The 23,943-nt window shown below is 38.9% G+C and overlaps 1 protein-coding gene across 1 annotated transcript; it reads right to left on the bottom strand.

Annotated features, from left to right (window-relative positions):
• Positions 1 to 1,437: 1,437 nt before the first annotated feature.
• On the bottom strand, positions 1,438 to 22,580 carry SERPINB10 (serpin family B member 10). Its single transcript, XM_032422879.1, has 8 exons — positions 22,552 to 22,580; positions 18,687 to 18,863; positions 16,524 to 16,589; positions 15,927 to 16,064; positions 13,919 to 14,036; positions 6,659 to 6,801; positions 3,467 to 3,622; positions 1,438 to 1,842 (listed from the first exon to the last, which is right to left on the bottom strand). Exons 2-8 carry the CDS (start codon positions 18,852 to 18,854, stop codon positions 1,438 to 1,440), a joined length of 1,194 nt encoding a protein of 397 aa, XP_032278770.1. The 5' UTR covers positions 18,855 to 18,863; positions 22,552 to 22,580.
• Positions 22,581 to 23,943: the final 1,363 nt, after the last annotated feature.

The following is a 23,943-nucleotide window of genomic DNA, read 5'->3' on the forward strand; positions in this document are numbered from 1 at the left end:
ACACACTTTTGCAAACATTTGAATTTCCATAAGTCCAATAAATCAAGACTTACACGTCTAGTGAATTAGACTCTCCTAAGACTCAAGCCTGTTAAAAAAAATACACAAAATAGAACAGTGATTGTAAGACTTCTCTTACTAATCTCATTCTTACTCATCTGAAGTTTCTAGTATCATCCTTTTTCCTTTCTTGTTTGTTTGAAAAGTATTGTGTTTAACGCTTCTGTTTGTCAGTCTCTAAGAGTATTACAGTGGTCTTCTTTTATAATATTTAAGGACTTATAATTTACTAGAACACAGACACAAAGGATTTGTTTCACTGCTAGCTAGTGTGAGATATTATGAATGGAGGCAAAATGTTTCATAGAGATGTGATAAAATGTTACATATATTACAATTTCTATCTTTGGAGCTAAGACATAGATATGATAAAATGTCATATATATTACAATTTCCTATCTTTGGAGCTAAGGCATTTTTTTTTTTAATCCTACAATACTGAGCCAAGATTCAATACAGAAAACACATTTTCTTATACTCATTTATACACTGTTCATGTCAGATCTAGTCTTTCCTTTTATTAGATGAATATCAAAAAATAACCTAGAGTATATAATCAATCTCTGAAATTAGAATAACAGGGGCACTTGGGTCACTCAAGCAATTAAGCATCTGCCTTTGGCTCAGGTCATAATCTCAGGGTCTTGTGATGGAGCCCAGTGTCCATAGTCTTGGTGCTCCCTGCTCAGTGGGGAGTCTGCTTCTCCCTCTCCCTTTTCCCGTCCCCCGCTCATGCTTGCTTGTGCTCTCTCTCAAATACATAAATAAAATATTTTTAAAAAAAGAGATTTGTTCTTCTACTTGATAAGATTTTTAAAAGCAGTGGTATTAGTATGACTACACTTTTACACAAGAATTATTTTTAATAAAATGTTTATTTTTGAAAAGTTTTAGATTCACAGAAAAGTTGCAAAGATAATCCAGGGAATTCTGTATACTCCTAACACCTTTTCCCCAGCGCTAACATCTAACATTACCTTTATACATTTGTTCAAACTAAGAATCCATACATCACCTTTGTAAAGATTTTTCTTTACTCAGTGCGGCATGTGAAATATAAGTGACAATGATAATACAGTGACCAAGTAGTTCAACAATTGTAAGGCATTCAGTTGAATAACATAGTACTTCTGAAATGTAAATAAAAGTCACATTAAGACAAAATGTTAAGTGATAAAAATAAAATTTGCCATTCTCTCTAGCTAGGTAGATATGATAAAGTCACTAGGATGCATTATTTCAAGGTTTATTTGCTAACATTCAAGTGTGAAAAAGATACAAGCTACAAATTGGTTTTTATTATAATTGTGTTTTTCCATCTTTTGGTGCACTTTTCACACCGGAAGATGGTCTTGTTTGATGAGAGAGATACATGGTCTAGGGGGAGCAGAATCTCCCATAAAAGAGAATGCTCCCAGTTTTGTTGTACCTGATGAAGAAGAGGAATGGGTGGTTTGCATTAAATTCAATGGAGGGGAGTTGAGTTCGAAAGCTCACCTCACTCCCAGTGCCAGCCGCAGCCTCTGTACCTTGTTCATTTATCTCTACAAAAGACTTGTGGAAAACATTGGACAGAAATAAATTTCTCTCCATAGACATTCCTGAGAAATCAGCTCTGCTCTCATTAAAGGCATCGCTCATCCCCATATTGCTCAGGGTTGACTTGAGATCGTAAGTCTCTTCCAGCCTGAACTTGGGGAGCTGCACCTGCACCTGATACAATTCCATCATGTCTGCGCTGGTCCACTCACTCAGCTTCTCATAGGTGATGGCCTTTTCCAGCTGCAGGTGTGGAACGAGGAGGAGAGAGTCAGTAATTCCAGAGTGGAGTGAGAAATAGTGGTTGGGTGAGACCTCAAGATATTACATACATGAATTACCATCACTCCCATTACCCAGGATAACAAAGCACACACATTTGGAAATTCTTTGTGTAATGAGATTCCTCACACTGTTGCCCTACAGAATCTTTGTTGTGGACCTGAGTAGTTGCCAGGATACAGGAGAATTAGACCTTGATTCAAAATGGCATAGTTCTATGCCAGCGTGCAAAACATCAACTACACACGGAAATGAGGCAACATAAATATGCATTTAGGTGCTGTCTACACAAAAGCATAAACTTTAGAATAAATTATGTGCCAGGGTCCAAAAAGTATCTGTTATATTAACATGGGACACAGCTCTTTGAAAACAAAATCTGAGATAAAATAAAATGTCTATATAATCACAACAATATGAAATTAGTAACTATAAGCCATGCCAAGAAAAAAGCGAAGGAAAAGTAAAGAAAGGAAAATCTCCAAATCTTAAGAGTAATGCCTATTTTTTAGTATAGTTTTTGAGAATGTTTTTCTCCTGTTTATATTTTAAATTATCTAAATAATAAATATATGTGGATGTATACACCCATATGCATAAGTATATATGAGAAAAAATGTGCTTGATTTTTTTTAAATAAATGTTTGTTTCAAGACGCATGCTTTTGCTACTTTGAGAGTTTTCTAGACCCAAGTATTGCTGTCAATGACATACTTGTAGATGGTGTACATTAGTAATCTGACAACATATTCAGGTCAGGAACCTGCACTTTTAGGAAGAAAGGCTTATCTTATAAGGGTGTGACGCTAATGGTTTAGTGTCCACCATTTGTCTTACTTTTACCATTCTTTCCAGTTTCACAAATTTTATGATACCATTTGGAAATCTCTTCTACATTCTAGCAGGGCTGTGGAAACTTAGAAGTATAAAGAATCTGGAACACATGAAAAATTATACACAGTGCAAAGAAAGCCAGGCCACCCATTGCATGAGAAACTAATGTTCAATTTAAATATACAAATTGCTCAAAAACATGGTGTGACCAAAGTTATGTCAGGCTTCATAGAAATTTAGCTGATAAGCAAATAATTGAAGGTAGTACTGATACTTAGTACTGATATAGCCTTTTTCTCCTGAAGACTTTATTTAATTAAAATGGATTTTTTTTTCAAGTTTTGGAAGTCAGAGTCTTGTTTAAAAATGTGTATCTCAAGCTAGATTAATGCAAATGATTAAAAAATTAACCTCCAATTAGGTAAGCCCTACCAGAAGGAGAAGAAAGACCTAAACTGAGGTCAGCTCTGTGACTGGCAAAGAATATATGTATCCGTTGCTCCTGTGGCTGTTTGTTTAGCTACCCCATGCTAGAGCCTCTAGATTACTTAAACTTTCTGAGGAATAGTGATACCCAACTTACAGAGTTTTATAAAATTTAAATGATACTGTGAAGGTAAAGTCCTGAGGGCTCAAGGTATGTTGGTTGTCTTCCTCTATAGGAATCAAAGAACAAACAGGGAGACCATGTCTTATGTTTCTCCCCAGAGGAGTAAACACCAGAACCACCTTCGCAGCAGACAGACAGTACCTGATCCAGCCCATCGATATCTTCTGGCAGCAGTATAAGCAGGCTGAGATCACGGCTCTCATAGTAGAGTTGAAGGCCCATGGCTTGTGGCTTTTCAATGTGAAAAACTTGAAGTTTTTCTTTCATGGACATCATTAGCACTGGTTTGCTTGTACTCTATGGGAAGGAAGTAGCAAAATCACTGAGGAAATGTTCCACCAAATCCTTAATTTTGTTTTACCATAATTGGTTCCCAGTAGTCTGGGACATTGGCAAAATTGGTGATTCTCTGCAAAATGCTGACTAAGTTATTCAGATCTTGCTTTCTGAAATAGGTGTTCTACTGGATAACATTATCAATAAGTGATATGAAGGTTTCTTTTTATAATGCTATCGTGGCAACCTCTATAAATCATAGCAAGCTGGATCCCACTGAACACTTTAAAAAATATCTAAGCTTAGGCAAACTATGCCAATGTCAATGATTCAGAAACTGAATAAGGTGTATTTCACATGCAAACATTTGAGAAAGTATTTTAGTATCATAAACACTGACATTTACTATGAGAATAAAAAAACAATAGGCTAGGAGGAAATACTTGCAAAACACATATCTGATAAAGGACCGGTATCAAAATATATAAAGAACTTTTAAAAACTCAATGATAATAAAAGAACCCAATTTTAAAAATGGTTAAAAGATATGATACCTTGCCGAAGGAAGACATGCAGCATATGAAGAGATGCTCAATCATACGTCATTAGGGAATTGCAAATTAGAACAATGAGATAGCACTACAGACCTTTTAGCGTGGCTGAAAGTCCAAAACACTGACAATATCAACTGCTGACAAAGGTGTGGAGAAACAGGAACTATTGTTCCCTGACCATGGGAATGCAAAGTGGAAGCCACTTCCAGAGACAGTTTGGCAGGTTCTTACAAAGCTAAACATAGTATTACCATATGATCCAGCAAGTGTGCTCCTGAGTATTTACCAGAATGAGTTAAAAACTTATGTCCACACAAAATCTTGCACATAGATATTTATAGCACCTTTATTCCTAATTGCCAAAAATTGGAAGCAGCCAAGATGTCCTTCAATAGGTGAATGGCTAAACAAACTGCAATACGTCCAGATAATGGAATATTATTCAACAGTAAAGTAAAACGATCTATCAAGCCAGGGAAAGACAGGGAGAAAGCTTAAATCTATTGCCTATTGCTTAATGGAAGAAGCCCGTCTGAAAAGTCTACATACTATATAATTCCAACTACATGACGCTCCAGAAAAAGCAAAACAATAGAGACAGTAAAAAGATCAGTGCTTCCCGGGTATTTAGGAGGAGGGATGAATGGGTGGAGTACAGGGCATTTTTTTCGGGCAGTTAAACTATTCCATATGATACCAGAATGGCGGTGGATACATGACTATGCATTAGTCAAAGCCCGTAGAACTATACAAGACCAAAAGTGAACCCTAGTGAACTATAGACTTCAACTAATAAAAATGTATCAATATTGGCTCATTAACTGTAACAAAGGCACCACATTAATGCAAAATGTTAATAATAAGGGAAACTATGTGGGGGGTGATATATGGGAACTCTACTTTCCTCTCATTTTTGCTGCAAACCTAAAAATGCTCTTTAAAAAAGTTTATTTATAGTAAAGCCAATGGTAATACAAAAACAAAACCCTGCAATTCAGATGTTGTAGACATATGTTACTTATCCATTCTATAGGGAGCTGTTAATCACAAAGTCCTACCCATCTGCTAATGTAGTGGTCATATGACTAGGGCTGTTCATTCAGGATACTTCATGATACAGTGATTTTTCAGGGATGAGCACATGAATGGCACAACACAGAGTCCTCCTTTGGGAGCATTCTGTTAGAGCTAGCAGCAAAGACTATCTACCAGGGTTGTGAACCTCGGAGGCTGACAAGGGGGCAACGATATTCCCTGGTCATATAGAGAAATTGTATCTTCAGTATTAGAGAATGAAGGCAACAACCAGAGGGAGTGGAGGTGGTGGGAGTGGGGGTAGAGAGAGACAGAGAAGTGAGATTATGTCTTGAGACTCCCTGGACATCTCAGTTCCTCTTAGTTACGTAATGAATGCTAATATAATTCCCATTTTACTGGCCCATTTTGGAATGCTATTTTATCACTTGCAACTGAAAATTCCTTGTGGATATACTAGGCCAGGTAACTCTCCAGCTCATTTCTGGTTAGCCTATTCGATTATATGTTTGGTCCTTTCCCCATCTTTATCCCACTGATTGAGAACTGCCTATTGCACACATCCACACGATTGCTGTGGATGGTAATCATCCTACTGTACCACCCACCTACTGTGGTAGGTCCTTGGCAGCACTATTTATGTGAGAAGACCCACCACAGGACTAAACAGCTTTAACAAATGTTGGCTAATCAATTCCTTTCCTAGGAATTTAAAATGAGATCTATTATACTGGTCTCTAAAACAGAGGCAGTATTGTGAGTAGCCATGTTCTGCCAGTGTGAACTGGGAAGAAGAGGAAGTTAGACTTCAGCCTGAGGGAAGAACGGTGGGAGAAACAGAGTTGAAAGGATAAAGACTGAATCTTGACTACATTTGAATCCTTGTTTCCACTCAAGTTCCAAGACCCAGCCACATTCCAGCCCTTAGATTCTAAGGGATCTGTCACCTTATATTAGTCTCCCTTCTTGCTGTAGAGGGTTCCTATCACAAAAACAAGTGTGTTGTGTCCTAACACAAAGAGAAAACAATGGAAGAGATGAGATTTTAAATGTGTATTTCTTTTACTTATGGAAGGATAAGAATTTGGTAGAAGAGTATTGATCTAGTAGAACAAGAACAGAACTAATAGTGAAGAGTTGGGGGTTACAGTTCTGGTAGATTTCTAACTTAGTCATGGCTCCAGTCACTTTGACAGCTGGAAAATAAATATAATAACTACCTTATCTATTCTACCATAGTCGTAGGGGGGACTAAGTGATAAAATATGTGAATAGTCTATTTTCAGAGAAGAAACAATGAAAGAGGAATTCCCAGGTGGGATGGACCTGGCTTTTAGCTCAGCCATCCCTGCCCTGGTAATAGCCAGACTTTCCAGGAACATATATTCAGAAAGAAGAATGAATTTCAAATAGAACCTCCTTTACAATGCCATGTAAAAACCCATGCTGATTATTAAAAGGTTTTTACCTTGTTTATTCTGAAAGGCTTTTCTGTGGTGTTTTGGACTAAAAACTGATGTTCCCAGATTCCTTTAAAGTAAAGGGCGTTCACCAGAACCATTCTTGTTGCAAAATCCACAGCATCATCAGGTAGGAGATTTTGGATTTTTCCTACAAGAACAAAAGGACAGGTTACAAATGGTAGAGTTACATCCTGGAATATGCCACACTTATAAAAATGATAATTATGAAATACTGCTAAGTGATAATTTCTTATATCCACCAATGATAGTTAGCATTAATAGAATATTACTAACAGGTCCTATTTAAATTTCATCTACTGTTCCAATAAAGTCCTTCTTCTGGACCAGAAATCAATCCAAGATCTCAAAATCTCAAGTTGTGTTTAAGTGTCAATTCATCTTAGTGCCTTTGAATCTGGGATAGTTCCTCATTCCTTCTTTGGCTTTCATGACTTTGACACTTTGCTCCCTCAATTCTCAGTTCAGATTTGTCTGATATTTCCTCAATTGTATCCCCCCAGAAAGGTATGTTAGGCCCTCACTACCAGTCCCTGTGAATGTGCTCTTATTTGGAAATAGGGTCTCTGCAGATCTAATCAAGTTAAGATGAGGTCATCCTGGATTAGGGTAGCTCTAATCTAATAACTGATGTCCTTACAAGAGGAGGAAAATTTGAACATAGACACAGAGAGAGGACAGGACTATGTGAAAACACAGACATAGGACAGATGTAAAGAAGATTATGGGCCATCAGAGGCAGAGACTGAAGTGTCCATAAGCCAAGGGATGTCAAGGATTGCCAACAACACCAGAAGCAAGGAGGGAAGCATGGAATAGTGCCTTCCCTACAGCATTTAGAGGAAGCGTGGCCCTGCTCATATCTTGATTTCAGACTCGAAGCCTCTGGAACTGTGGGAGAATACCTTTCTATTGTTTGAAACCATCCACTTTGTGGTAATTTGTCATGGCAGCCCTAGGCCACCAATACAACCACAGAAGCATTGTTACGTGCCTCTCAATGAATCATACTAGGAAATAAATTATGTTCCTATTTCCCACCATGGGTGATGTTAACTTTGATGATTTGATTCCCACAGGCTTCTCACTGTGAAATGATGACTTTTCCCTTTGTAATTCATAAGTATCATGTGGGGAGCTACCTGGTGACCACATAAAGTTCCTGTTTCTCATCAAATTTTTGCCCACCAATTTTAGCATTCATTGATGATCTTGCTTGAAGCAATGTTGACTGTAGTGTTTGCCAAATGGTGATTTTCAATTTCCACTATTCCTTCTACATTTATGAACTGGAATTCTACTATGAGGAAGAACTTTCCCATCTCTTCCTTTCATTTAGGTATTCAATAATTTATATCAGTATAGACTCATGGATATTTGTTTACCCTATGGGTTATAATTTATTACTATCATTATCTATTTTGCTGCTCAAATTGTCCAAAATTTGGTTATTGGAAACCTCCTCAAGTTGGCCCCTATGTCCTTCTGACATGTTCTCAAATATTTTGAGCATTTCTCTACTTTCTGGTACCAAAATGTATCCTAAGGTTTATCTGGTACTTTCCATGTCCCAGCCCTAGAATTGGCATTTCTTCTTCTAGGAACCCTGGTTATTTTTTTTTTTTTTGAAGGATGGCTTTTAGAAATCAAGATGTGGAAGTTAGCTATGCACATTATTACTGGTGTGTCATTGCTCAGCAGAGAAAGCTAGAAAATACATGTATTATACACACATCTGTAAATATTTCCAATATCTATCTAATTCTCTGTCTGCTTATATATTAAAGATGAGGAAGTCATATTGATATCTCCTATTCCAATCCAGCACCATGGGGTTCATGCTCACCTCTGCTTTTCCTTATTTTCAATTCCTTTCTCTGTCAGTGAAAAACCTGGCCCTTATTATTTCCAATGTATTTACTTATTTGCTCAGTCCTAGAATATACATAAAATAGTTTCAGAATGGCTAACCCATTCTCCTATGAAAAGCAAATTTGATAACTTTGTGTACAGTTTTCTTTTTAAAGCCTTAGAATATATAAACAAAATATTGTTTTTCTAGAACAAATATTTGTTGAAAAGAATAATTCTGAAACAGGAATGCAAACCAAGAAAAGATGCTATTGAAAGACATTTTGAAGAGAAAATACAGATGGATTAGACTGATAGGTGAAACCACAGCATGTACACACACACACACCAGAGGACTGTTGAGCAAGTCCAAGTGTTATCCAGGGAGTTGGAACCTCAAAGGCCATGACAATGGAGCTCGTTCGGAAATGGGGAGTGTCAATGGGATTGAGGGAATTATTCCATTTACAGCAATTATTCTTAGCCTTGACTATCAATTAGAATCACCTGAGGATTAAGAAATACTGATGCCTGAGCCTCACTCTGAGAGATATGAATTAATTCATCTGGGGTTGGACTTGGGAATTAGTAAACTTAGCTTCATGTGTACGAGGACTGAGAGCCACTGGTTTGGAGTCATTTGGTCTAATGGTCTTTTTTTTTTTTTAAAGACTCTATTTATTTATTTGACAGAGGCAGAGATAGCGAGACCAGGAGCACAAGCAGCGGGAGTGGGAGAGGGAGAGCAGGCCTCCCGCCGAGCAGGGAGCCCGATGCGGGACTCGATCCCAGGACCCTGGGATCATGACCTGAGCCGAAGGCAGCCACTCAACCGACTGAGCCACCCAGGCGTCCCTCTAATGGTCTTTATACCCCCGTGTGCCAACAATGGGTAGCAAATATGTCCGCTTGCAGGTTATTGCATTGAGCAAGGACACCCATGCCACAGTGGGGTCAGGACACAGTGGGGTAATAAACACACGTAATAAAGCTTTTTAAAAATAATTAAGAACAACTACAATTAGGTCTATTTAACTTCTCGATTTCCCTTTATTGTTACAAACAAAAAGTAGGTTTGGAAAACAATAGTAGGTAAGTGAACTATAATAAAACAACAATTAAATGAAATCCAGAGCCCTGGCTTTCCATTTCTAGGGGTTTGCTGGTAAACTGGCTCCAGGTAGGGGTGGGGGAGAAGGAGACTCCTGATTTGTAGCCTATTTCTGAGGTGTAAATATTCTCGCCATATTGATTTCAAGCTACCAACATGGAAGTCTCTGAAAGGGGGGTTAGGAAGACATGCGCACGCACAGCCAACGGGCTCCATGAGCCTGACTGCACGAGCGCACACCCCGCCGGCAGTAGTCCTCACCCCATCAGAAGCACCTGTGCAGCTTTTTAAAAAGTTCTGGGGGCAGCACTTCTAGAGATTCCAGTGGATCTGAGGTATGACTTGGACGTGTCTATTCAAAACAACCCTCCCTCACCTATGAAACAAACATTTTGGTTTTAACAATTAAATTTGAATTTGATTTTAAATGCTGACATCAGAACTTTCTAAATCATTTTAGTATGCGTTTTTGTATCTTATTAAAGACAGTATGTTAAACTTAATTTACAATTTCTTTGATGATTCACCATGGGGAGGCCGTCTACATCATTTTTTTAATCTTTATTTTTGCACAGAAGTTTTATTCTCTAAAAGCTCTGTGTCATTTTTAATCAAGTATTCTATCATTTGATAGAGTTGTATATGCAAATAGAGAACATATCGAGGATTGAGTTTTGCACAGACTTATCTCAAGTTGGTTGAGATCCAGATGATTTAAGTTGTGTTGCATTATTCTCTGGGTTCATATGTTTTCAGAGAAACCAGCCTCTTGAGCCCACAGCTGTGTTAAGATATGTAAAATATAATTATTTTATAAAGGATGTACAAAATGTAGTCAAATACAACTTCAAATTAACAGAGCCAAATTCGACCATGATTTTGCTATACTCTTTAGAGCTAAAGTGCCACCTATTGGCTGGTTCATTGCACACACCCTTGGTAGTTTGAGGTCATGGGAAGGACAATCTTCGAAGATATTCAGGGTAAGTCCTGCTGAGCACAGAGTTATTAATGTGACACTAGAGTGCCCAGTGTGCCAAGCACATGATAGATTTTGAGATTACAAACATGTAGATAATAACCTTCCCCAACACCCACTTTTAAGTAGCTTAGAGACTATAAAGAAGACAAACCAGAAAAAAATTTGGAACATGTAACTGACACTATCAGTGAGACTTTGACTCTGAATGCTGTATGTCCAAGTAGTCCACATGGCTACTTGAAAGAAGGTCTATTTGGAACCTTAAGGAAAGAAGCTTCTTTTAGGTGGTTCAGATGGAACGTAGTCATGCTGAAGAGTTTCTAGCAACTTCCCTTAAGGATGTGCAGAACTCTGCCTTGACAAAGTCAAAGTTCCTAAATAGCTGATTCATTCTTTACCTTATTTGGTGTTGAATAGCCCTCAAATAGCCGATATTTGTGTTCAGTACGTAAAGAGAAAATACAGAAACGACAGCTTTCTTCCTCTTTAGAAGATTCCACTTCTAAGAAATAGAGCCAGCCTTGCCAGCTGGAGCAATGAAGTCATGGGATGCAGGCAATAGGGGCTTAATAAAAGATTCTGACCGTGCCCTGGGTTAGTTTATTTTGGAGGAACTCTCATTTCACGAGTAGTGTGACAATGGAGGATTTTTCCAAGTGTGTCTATCCTTTATTTTGACCCTATAGTAACTATAATCTGAAGTCTACTCTTTCCTCCCTATCTGTAGGGCTCCCCCTTCTCTTCTAGAAAACACAGCAGACACTGGGTCAGGAATTTGAGACCTCAGATTTAGTTCAGCCCCAGACTATTCTTACAGCCACGTCTGCCATGTTGAATTTGTGTTGGATATTACAACACACTTTTGCCTTTACAATCCCATTTGGTCCTCCTGCCAACTGAAACCATACAAGTGCTCAGTAAATGCTAGCTAATCTATGATTCTAAAAACAGGCTTGCTTTTGAATGAATCCAAATCAGGTGTAAGTTAAGTAAAATGGTCACTCTTGCCTCACCATGGCTTCTGAATCACTAGTTCAATGAAAAAGGAACTGAGAATTCAGGGCTGCTAACTTCCTCGGGCACTTCAGTAAACGTTAACGTTCTGAACAACGACAATTAGCAGGCCTGCTGTGTGTTAGTGATTCAAAGCTGAAACTCACATCAGGCAGCATCATTGCCCTTGGGCTCTTGAGTCTAGTAGGGGAGGCTTCAGCAGTTAACTTCAATAACAGTGCGGTGCAAGTCAAAGTGAACTTTCACACTGAGTGCTGTGTGAGCAAAGAGAGAGGCAGAAATAAACTATTGGGACTTCATCAAGATAAAAAGCTTCTGCACTGCAAAGGAAACAATCAACAGAACTAAAAGGCAGCCTATGGAATGGGAGAAGATATTTGCAAATGACATATCTGATAAAGGGTTAGTATCCAAAATAAATAAAAAACTTACAAAACTCAACATCCCCAAAATGAATAATCCACTTAAGAAATGGGCAGAAGCCATGAATAGACATTTTTCCAAAGAAGACATCCACATGGCCAACAGACACATGAGAAGATGCTCAACATCACTGATCATCAGGGAAATGCAAATCAGAACTACAATGAGATATGACCTCACAACTGTTAGAATGGCTAAAATCAACAACACAAGAAGTAACAGGTGCTGGCGAGGATGCGGAGAAAGGGGAACCCTCTTGCACTCTTGGTGGGAATGCAAACTGGTGCAGCCACTCTGGAAAACAGTATGGAGGCTCCTCGAAAAGTTAAAAATAGAAGTACCCTACCACCCAGCAATTGTACTAGTAGATATTTACCCAAAGGTACAAAAATATGAATTCAAAGGGATACATGTACCCTGAAGTTTATAGCAGCATTACCAACAATAGCCAAGTTATGGAAACAGCCCAAGTGTCCATCGACTGATAAAGGGATAAAAAAGATGTGGTGTATATATACAATGGAATATTACTCAGTCATAAAAAAGAATGAAATCTTGCCATTTGCAATGATGTGGATGGAACTAGAGGGTATTATGTTAAGTGAAATAAGTCAGTCAGAGAAAGACAAATAGCATATGATTTCACTCATGTGGAATTTAAGAACAAAACAAATGATCATAGGGAAAAAAAGAGAGAGGAAAACCAAGAAACAGACTCTTTACTACAGAGAACACACTGAGGGTCACCAGAGGGGAGGTGAGCAGGGAGATGGGCTAAACAAGTGATGAGGATTGAGGGGACTTGTGATGAGCACCGGGTTGAATCAGTAAATTTTAGTGTTGAATCACTAAATTTTAACATGAAACTAATATTACACTATATGTTAATTGGAATTTAAATAAAAAATTAAAAAATTAAAATTAAAAAATTTTAAAAGAAATAGAACACTCAACTTTTAGGTGAGTGTGTGGCTACGTAACTACAAACTGCATCTTATAGATCATTATTACAGCAAGTCTAGGTGACCAACTATCCTGGTTTGCCTGGGACCGAGAGGCCTTCAGGTGGAAAATCCAGGCAAGTCCCAAGTAAATCACGACAGGTGTGTCCCTGGAGCCTAAAGCGCACCATGTAGCTGAGTTTGGGATATGGGTGCAATTGATGTGTGAAACTTTCAGGTCATCTCTTTAAATGCAAAGAGGCTTTCTCTTCCCCATTTTCTGGTGACTTTAAAATGACACATGCAAGAATCATCTTAGACTTAAATACAAAAACCATGTTTTGAGGGTGGCGGAGCTGGCCCCCAGTCTGGGTCTCTGGATTGCCTCAGCAAACAGAATGCTTATCTGCCTTTTGACTATTACGTGAAAAAAATAAACTTCTACCCTATCGTTAAGCCACTGTATTCCAGGTCTCTCTGCTACGGCAGCTTAGCCCCCTACTCTCATACCTGACCTGATTTTGAAAATTACTTAAGATTATATAACACATTTAATGCCACAATTTTGTTATTAATTACTAGCTATTTTTCTTTGGAAATCACAAATGTAGCAGTATTTCAACTTTTCCTTTTGCACTGTCCTGCTTTTTTGCCCCTGGGCTCCTCTTTAGAATTATTGGGATATAAGAATTTTCTTGTCCACTTAGTAAAGTGGGTATCTTGACTTATATGTTTTAGATAAGACTTATTGGGAAAGCTGTGGATCTGCAAATCATCAGCATGAATAGAAAGAAATGTTCTGAGTATTTAGAAGGTGTCCATAGTTCTAGTTAAGAAATACACATACTTACATACAACGCAAATTCAAAAAAATACAGCAATGCTTGGAGAAGACACTCTGCCGAGAACCTTGGTGAAAGCTTACCCTCAGTCTGACTTTCAACCCAAGAGTTGATCTCCTTTCGGATTTGTCCAGAAGCTTCCACAAAGTTAACAGACTGCGGTTCTGCACCGAAGTATGTTTTCATGTCTTCTAAATATTTCTGGAAGATATAGGTAAAAATCTCCTTTTGTAGAGTGTCCAAAACTGAGAAATCAAGTCTATCAATGGACAGTTGCAAACCCCCACCCCGTTGCCCCCTTCTGTCTTTTTCATACTCCCATTTTGGTCGAAAATGAAACACTCCCCTCTTTAAAGTTAACTGGGCACAAACTAGCCGTGCAGAAGTCCAAGTGTGGAGGAAGGCCTGTCTCCCACAGTTCTGGGGCTCCCACACCCTCCCCTATTTTTTTAAGTAGGCTCTACACCCAGCGTGGACCCCACCATGGGGCTTGAACTCACAACCCCGAGACCAAGACTCAGACACTGAATGGACTGAGCCACCCAAACACCCCTACTCTCTCCTATGTTTATTCATGCCTGTGAAATGGGGCTGGAATGAAAAGGGAGAGAACTCTAGGAGTCCCAGGACTGTCTCCAGTGACTAAGATGTGTTGGCAGTTGCACTTGGCTTTCTCCAGCAGAGCTGGAACCAAAGTGAGGCCTATGGGTCCAGGAGACACCTGCTGTGGACTCTAAGCACCCAAGAACCTGTGGAGGGCCCCTGAGGAGAGCTATACGCTGCCCTGAAAACTGATTGCTAAGCATGGCTGTCTGAGGGAAGAAAGCTGGCCTCGTCCTCCAGCCCTTTGATGTCCCTCCTCGTGGCAGTCATCAGAAGTGGGCTTGCAAGGGCACCTGCTGTCCTCAGGACAGCTGTCGTACTCCTTCGGTTTATTACTTGCTGGAGGAATTGTGTGCAGTAAAACGTGGTGAGTTAATTCAGCCTCCAGGCAATGGTTTGAAGACTAGGAAGTCTAAGCTCTGTAGAAATTATAATCCAGTGAAAAAGGAAGGCTTAAAGATTCATCAGGCACCATTCCCTGGGTTGACTCATGGGTTCTGATCAACCTCTCCGAGCACAGCCAGGGCTTCTCAGGGCTTGTGGATATTTTAAAAGATGTCTCATTTTGTACCTCTGTGTCCTTCTCATCTCTAAGTGCCCGCCCCACTCAAATACCTCCTACTTCCAGACCAAACCCAAACACACAAGACTACCAGTAATAGAAATGTCTTTAAGGCCTCATTTGGATGCTTTTCTGGCTTTAGTCATAGCCAAGCCCAAGTCCTGAACTCCCCGAATTCACTGGCTATGGGCAGGGACAGCACTGCTTGATATCATAAGATAGCGTTATCTTTTCTATGGCTGTCCCTCTACCCTATCCAATTTCCTTGCTCTTTGCCCACTGGGCACTTGGGTCCTCCTGCTCTCTTATGACATGAGATGTGATGGACTAACGGGAAAGTCGGTGCTTGGCTTGGTTCAGGGTGGACCACTCTGAGGAGCCCTTGAATCTGAACTGAGGACGAAAGCATGGTCTGCATTGTGGGGTCTTAACCATCCGAGAAGGGGAGAAGGTGATATTATCCCATGTTAAGGGTCTTTCCTAAAGTCTCTAAAGTCATGCTGTGAGATGACCCGTCTGATCCCAAAGTCAGGTTTGCTCTTGAGTACAAGTCTCCAGCTGCACTTGCAGGACCAGCTCTGCCCCCTGCTCCTGCACGTTGACCCTACTGAGTTACTCTGCATCTTCTGCTCCATTCCCCATGAAACAAATGCTAACCCAGAGACCACGCAAACCACATTTCTGTACCTGTTTACCGGCCGAGGTGGACCCCTTCATTCTGAGCATAAAGATCTGATCACTAGGTCTGGCTTGAGACCCATTATTGGTTTCCTTTACTAGACACCTATTGGTGGTTTACCAGAAATGCTGACCCCATACATGAACATTGTCCCCGGGAGCTCTAGAGAAATGTACAAAGAGTTTACTGATTGGTCTCACATGCCTCTTTCTTTCCCATCAGCTTAACACGACATGTTTGCACTTACAGTGTGAAATGGGTAGGTTTTCTCTCCATATATCCTGTTGGCTGTTTTAAGTATGCAAGCCTTGCTGGGATGGTTGATTTCTGAGATAAGTGTCTGGAAGTGAGAGTGTATTTCTTCAACCTTACCCAAACTGAATTCCTTTGAAAGAAAAGGGATTAGTCAAACAGTCAAATAAAAACACTGAACAAGAACTAGCTATAAATGAACAACTTATATCTCAATGAAATGATTTGGTGTACTGCAAACAAAAGCTGAAATCAATTGCATGGTAGACAAAAAATGTTTTCTTTAATGTTAGCAGCGCAAGAATTTACAAGTTCTTAGGGCATCATTTTCTTCACATTTAGTTTGTAAAGGCAAGAACAAGTTTGAAGGTGGGGCAGTTTTGAAGGGGAAAAAAGATGGAGAGAGATAAAGGGAAAGAATACGACCCTTCCAAAAAGCATACACGTTTTTGTATTTTGAAAAATTTTCTATAGTTTGATGATATTTTTTCTCAGAGACATTCCCTATCAAAGTTTGCTTAAATCAGCCACTAAAATACATATACTGCAAGTGTTTTCTCCTTATCAAATGTGTATTCAAAATAAGACATACCGTCTTTCTTTTCTTCTCACTTTCAGGACAAGATTTGATGTCCTGGTCTCTGCTAAACTGAAGCACCTGTCATGTCAATAAAAGGCAATATGTGAACATACTTTGCGAAGACGTAACCATCTGAAATACTCATCAGTAAATACAAGTCAGTTGTTCACTTCACTACAGAGCATATAATTAATTACCAGAGGGGTTCTGATTTCACTTAAATGATGTGTTAACTGGATGGATGGAGTAAGTTGACAGCAACCTTTAAATAAATTTTTTAAGCTCCTGTTTAAGTAGCTGGTCTCTTTATTCTTATACTCTTTATAGGACATTCGAGATGATGTTGGGAAGATCCTTAGAGGTAAAAATCTCTTGTATTCCATGTATTATTTTTTTTATCTACGGTTGTTTTGAAAACTAGGTGTTCAATTGAGAGCATCATTTAGACGATTTAAGCATAAGCCACTATTGCTCCAATTATCTATAAAATTCAGGGATTTTAGTTGTTTATTCTAGTTAAGTGTTTCACGTCTCATTGTCTACCCCACTTGACAGTTAGAGACACATTCTTTGTGTTCACCCCAGCATTTCATTTGGAAGTTAACAAGAAGGAGGTGGACATGCTTGCTTCCCCTGAATTGTACAACAGTAGAAAATGAGGTGATAATCCCATCTCCCACAGCCTGGACCCACCTCACAATGAGGAATAAAGTCTGGTTTACCAAAGCTCGTGCTGACTGACACCCAGTGACAGACAGGGGTACATGAGCAACTCAGTCTCCATTGCATAGTGTTGCTATTGATATGTAAATAGCATTTAAATAAGGCAAGGGCAAGGAACACACAGCAATATATTTATATGAAATGGACCCAAGTTGGAATCCATCTAAGATTGTCTATCATATTAACAGTTAAGCCTTTTAATAATTAACCAGTTATTAACTAGGGGTGAACCAGGATTTTGTTGTTGTTTGAAACTATACAGTATCTTGTGAACTAAAAGAATAAGGGTGACATCCTAGGCCCAAGCTGACAGAAGATAAATTCTGCCTATTTCGTTCAGAACTACTGGCAGTGCTGTTTTCTGTATTTTGCCCAAAGGGCGCCACCTTGAGTGGAAATTCTATCACTTGGCCTTTTGATTATTGCATGATTTAGGGCTGGATTTACTCTTTTCTATTTCTATTTTAAAAGAGACACACATATATTTATATGTGTGCACACATGCACACATACACACATGGCTTTTTAAACTATAATTTTGCTATCTATGGTTCTACTTTTGCATGCACGTGGGCGTGTGCACACACACGCACAATGCTTTGAAGATGCTTACAGCAAATCAATAATTGCTCATACAGTACTATTGTTTTGTTATTTTAATGCTCTCAATGGGTTCTTTACATTCATCCAGACAACCAGAGATTGAACACAGAAACAACCAAACAAAGCACAAAGAACAGGATTCACTTGATTTTTCTATTTGTGTCTTCAAGAAAATCCTTCTGAGATTGGAAAGACGATGACTAATTATTATTTAAAGTATGAGCCATTCAAAAACGATATGATATCACTCATACATGGAATTTAAGGAGCAAAACAAATGAACAAAGAAAAACGAGGCAAGGGAAAAAGCAGACTCTTGACTAGAGAGAACAAAGAGAGGGTAGCCAGAAGGGCGGTGGGTGGGGGGATGGGGGAAATAGATGAAGGGGATTAAGAGCTCACTTATCATGATGAGCTCTGAGTAAATCACAGAAGTGTTGAATCTTGTATTGTACACCTGAAACTAATATAACACTGTATGTTAACTTCACTGGAATTAAAATTTAAAAATAAAATAAAGTATGAGCCATTACTTCTTGAAATGTATTAATAATCAAACTAAATTTTTTTTTTGGTGCTGAACCAAACTCAACAACCTTATCTTCTCTCCATTTGATCTTGCTAGGGAACATGGGCTCTTAGGTGGTTTTTAAGCAGCGATTTTTCCAGTTGATTCTCTTTCCCAGACGTCTTTTTACGGCCTAAAAAAATGTTTAAGTGTATTTTTTGTTTTGAAGGATATGGCTGTAAAATGTAAGCTATGCAGACTTCAGGAAGCAAATGATATTAACAGCTAAAGAGAGCCCTCTGTTTAAAGGCCACAGAAGACGCTTGACCTCTCCCGCTCACCTGGGCCATCTGGGAGGCCGTTGTACCTCCGGTGCCGAAATACACCATAGCCAACGAGGTCGAGATGCCCCAGGGAGAAAAGAAAATATTTTTGCCCTCAGCCGATTCAGCCAGCTTTTTGCTGAAGTCCAGGGCAAATCGGTTGATTGATTTGGCTAGAGGGTCCATTGGGAAAACCTAAGAAAAATAAAGCAGAGATGGAAACTTGTTAATAATCCTTTCCACTTATTTTACTTTTGGCTGATACAACTATCTTCTTTAATCACCCCTTCTTGAAATGACCAAAATTTATATGATCTAATCCGATTTTATAGCATATATGTAATGTATATATTTCCATTCATCCTTATATGTGTACCTATTCATAACAGCCAAATAGACTGTGGGAAAATTCCACACCAACATTATTAGTTTACATATTAGAAAACTGAAGTCCAGAGAGTTTAAGGAAATTGCTCAAATTTTAGTGATAAGGCACAGCAGAGAACAATTGGGTGATAGTCAGTCGGCAGCTCCTTGTTGAGAAAATCACAATAAACATGGCAGTGGAACCAGGTCTCGTCAAGGTCAGCCCTGTGCTTCTCAATGCACTGCTGAGTTTATACGGTACATGAGAAATCACTAGACATTTTTTCAAGAAACGTTGTGCTTTTTCTCACTTATCTATCACCCATATTTTTGTACTTTTTAACCTTATTTATTCATTCATGCCTTTAGCTATGATATTCTTTGTTCCTGGAATGCTTTGATCCTCCTTTACTCTATTGAAATCCAATTCTGTGCAAGTTTCTGTTTTTCTTTAGGAGCTTTTCCTGATCTCTTATGTGCAGAGGAGTAAGTCCCACAATATCATTTTTGCCCCCTATTTACATTTATCCCACTGCTAGTTCTGTCTTCATATGCTTATATCTTTCCAACTCCAGGGTAAGTTTCTTGATAGTAAAATTTTCTGTATCTCCAACAACACCTTGTTCAGGACTTTACACAAAATGGATGCTTATAAATACTTGTTTATTACTTTTTTACAATGTTCATTGTTTGGGCTCCACCTGCCATTTTTTAATTACTTAAACTTAAAACCATACACAGTTTAGTGGGAAATGCTCATAGAGAAGTAGGGAAGTCAAGGCTCTTTGCCCTTATTCTCACTCACTTGGGACCCTCTGAAACTGGTCTTCTTGAACAAAAAAACTCAGTTTTACTCATTTAAAAAAAATTATATTCAATCTCTAAATTTCACCTCTAATTACCCAACATTTTCAGTCTTTTAAGAAATAACTACTTCAATAGAAGAAAGAAATAACTACTATCAAAGAAATCAAAGAAATAACTACTATCAAAGAAATAACTACTTTAATCTGATGTCCTTTTATCACCAAATAATCTCTCAGACTGGTTAAATGATTAAAAATAAATCAACTTCCTAGACCTAGAATTTCCCATTAGTGCCAATGTTGTATAGAACTTCATCTTATACTGATATCACCTGGCCCTCAGAGCTTTAGAAAGGTCAGGAGTTCTCTCTGGTCAAATAGTTGAATCAAGGGAGAGGCATGTGTAGGCCAAGTTTTGGTTTCTTTCTTTTTTAAGATTTTATTTATTTATTCATGAGAGACAGAGAGAGGCAGAGGCAGAGGGAGAAGCAGGCTCCCCGCTGAGCAGGAAGCCTGACGCCAGACTCCATCCCAGGGTCCCGGGATCATGACCTGAGCCGAAGGCAGACACTTAACCATCTGAGCCACCCAGGCGCCCCCAAGTTTTGGTTTCATTATGAATTGGATTAACAGTGATCCTGCTGAAATCCCTCCTAACCATAGGCTTGCACTTAGTCAAAGACCTTCCCCCTTTAAGTCCTGCTTCAGTTGTAGTTACTGCCTATTGCTGAAGATGATGATAATCCTAGGCTAATATTATTTGACTAAAGAAAAAACAACTCTAGTTTTGTAGTAAGTCTACACCCTCACAAAATGTTCGAAACTTGCCAGTATTTTTTTCTTGATAAATCCAGTGCCATCTTGGAAATAACCTCCTTAATCTCTTTACAGCTATATTCATTCAAATGATGCTTGTTTACTGCCTATATATATTAAACTTTCTCTCTTTAGAATTCATGAATTACATTCATATGGAAAATGCCTGGCCCCTCAAAACCATACTAACCATGAAGGGAGGAGAAAGTAATATCTTAGGGCCTGAGATTTTTATCTTTCTACCTATGGTTTATGGTTATTCTAGAGTTTAATTACTTATAACAAATTCCTGAAAACAAGAGTTTTATCTAATGAAAGAGCTAATTACTTGTGGAAAGTTAATATCCAGTTATCTTCAGCTTCATTGTCTTGTTAATATCATCATTAATATATGAGGTATTGCCCAGAACATAAAAGAACAATTCCTGCCATTTTTTTTTTTTTTACAAAAAATTTATAGAAGTGCTAACCCATTGGTAAAATTTAATCCAAGAGTGAAAAGTGCCTTCTGAAGGATGCAGAATTTTAGGATGATGTTTTACAGGAAATAATTTATCCATACAAGAGTTAGACAATGCTTTTTTTCAGAGAAGATTATAAATGTCTAGATCAGAAACCTACTATGCCATTTTCAGAATAAATTGTACTTTGCAGTTTTCAGGAGTTACAGATGTGTCAGTTTATATATATATATATGTATATATATACACACACACACACACATATATATGTGTATATATATATATATATACGTAATACTACAAATATATATATATGTAAAATATGTAAAATTTCAATCTCTCAAGGGCTTAGGGGAAAAACTGGAGAACTATGAAAGTAATAAAAGGATACTGTCATTCATCAAAATGTCACATCATAGACACACATAGTCCCAAAGAAGCTTGGAGTCCCCTCTAGTCCAATTGTCTTGTTTTATCTACTAGGAAACTAAGGCCCAGAGAGTTTAAATGTGCTGCCCAATGTGCACAGCTAGCTAAGAGCAAAGTGCTCACTGCAATCACATTCTCCGGACTCTGAATACAATCGCCTTTGTCATTGCATCTCATTGTCTTCAAGATTTTAATGGTAAAATGGAGGGATTGGGTGAGGAAAGAAGGTGAACAGGAGGAAGAAGAAAGGAGGGAGGATGGTACGGAGATGGAGGAAGTGGGAAGGAACCTCACCCCGTTTTCCATAAAAAGATACCCAAGGCTCCATGACTATCATACTAATGATAGTGCCTACTTCTTGGCACTGTGTCTACCAGAGGATGACATCTCCCCTCAGCACTTCTATACTTACCCAAAGCCATTTTCTGAGGTAAGCAATAGTTTGGGGTGTTTTACAATGAGCACATAGTGGAAGGCTGGGGCTTAGGCTACTCAATGGAAGAGAAGAAACCTAACAGCCCATGGAGTGGTGGCCACGTTGGGTGGGGACAGCGAAAGAGAGCCGAACCATTAATTCCACACGTTAATGATGGGGATCAAATTCATATTACCAAGCCCGCTCTTCTGAAGGGTTAGAAGGGGGTGGCCTCAATTATTCAGAGAATATTCTATTTCTCTTTGCCTATGTTGACAGATACAGAGGTGGCCAATCTAGAAATGTGGCTGGAGGAGATACCATTCACAACTTCACAATTCCTGGTAAAACCATTTCTCTAGCTCCTTTTAAATGAATGCTCTCTCTCCCCCTTTGCCCTCTTTCCCATACGAACTTTGAACCAGCTTGGGGTTAAATCTGTCTGACTTGTACAGAATTCTTGGGGAGATGAAGCTTTACCCATTATTTCTGTCTTTGGGAGCTCTTGATCATTTGTTATTCAGCTAGACACTTCAATAAAGAAGGAAAGCATAAATAAACATTTTTAAACAAAAAAATGTTTACAATACCTTATTTTCTTCTGCTGGAGCAGAATTGGCAACCGGTTCCTTTAATAAGAGATTGTGGCTGAGTTAAGTAACTTTTAACTGTAGGAATCATCTTTAAAAATTCTAGCACCTCCCTTTTCTCGGCCCCACCCTCTGATTCACTTTTACAAGCCTGTGCACTCTTCCTTTCATGTTTCTCTTGGCCAGGAGCTCAAATCAAAAGACAGAGATCAACAATGAAGGTTTTGCCTGAATGACTTAATTACCCACACTTTCCATGTCTGTCTACAGGTAGAAACCTGAGCTCTGACACATTCTAACAACTCACACTTTCCTTGCTTACTTTTCTGTAGTCTGCCAATCGGAAGCAATTCTAGTAGTTTTCCCCAGTAGTATTTCTTAAAAAGAAAAAAAAAATAGAAAGCTCTAAATTAGTGGAATAATAATGGGCAGTAAAATAGAAAATATTATGGGTGAAATATTTGCTGTTAAATTGTTAAAGCCGCTCTTAAGGTGCCGTGTGCTAGAGGCATCCAACAAATGTTGGTGCTCTTCTCCCTTGATGGGTTGGTATGGAACCCAGGAAACCACTCCATCCAGTCCCATGTCCATTCTCCCACCCCAGGAACAAGGGGTCTGGACCAATGTTTTAGACACAGTTGCTGAGTCAGATGCCAGTTCATCATTTTTAAATTTCCTTTTATTTCTTCCTACGAATGTTCCCTCACTCTCCCAGACTTCTTCAACAGGAAAAACCATAGTTATTGTTTTATTTTCTACAGCTGAGTGCCTGTGCGTGGTGGGGTGGTGAGGGGAGTGGGGGGAGAGGGATGGAATTGAGAACATTCCAGAGAGATTGAGGGAGAGAAGGAGCCTCTCTACTTATAACGGATTTGGAATGTTCTTCATGCACTTTGCATTTTTCTCTTCATGGGGCACACTTGTCTTCTGGTAAACTGGCTCAGAGTTTAACATTTGAAGGTTAGTGCGGAACCCAGAGCAGAGTGTTTCTCTGGATTTCACTAGGGAATGTGACTTGTGTAAGAAATTCTACTGCTCCTGCCTGCCGTGTGCTGAGCAGCTAGTAGTACCTACTGGTGCCTCCAGACTGTTATTAGCTGAAAGTATCACGTGGAGGCTGTAGATAGAGGGACTGTTCATCTTGACTGGCAGTAGTTCACCAGAAAGTGACCTGGGCTACATCAATGCGCAGCACGGAGACGCTCCAGTTATTTATGTTGCATTAAATGCATCAATGCAGAAACTGCCAAACCGGCCAAGAAATGGTTTCATCTTCTCTAAAGTCACAAACTAAGTTTTACCCATTGATTTCCCCTGAACCTTCTCCAGATTCCTTTCCCACTTACCTCTTGATTAAAATCCTTATAGATATACTACCTATGTTGATAAAAT

This window comes from Phoca vitulina, unplaced genomic scaffold (assembly GCF_004348235.1).
Source record: "Phoca vitulina isolate PV1807 unplaced genomic scaffold, GSC_HSeal_1.0 scaffold27, whole genome shotgun sequence".
NCBI classification, from domain to species: Eukaryota; Metazoa; Chordata; class Mammalia; order Carnivora; family Phocidae; genus Phoca; species Phoca vitulina.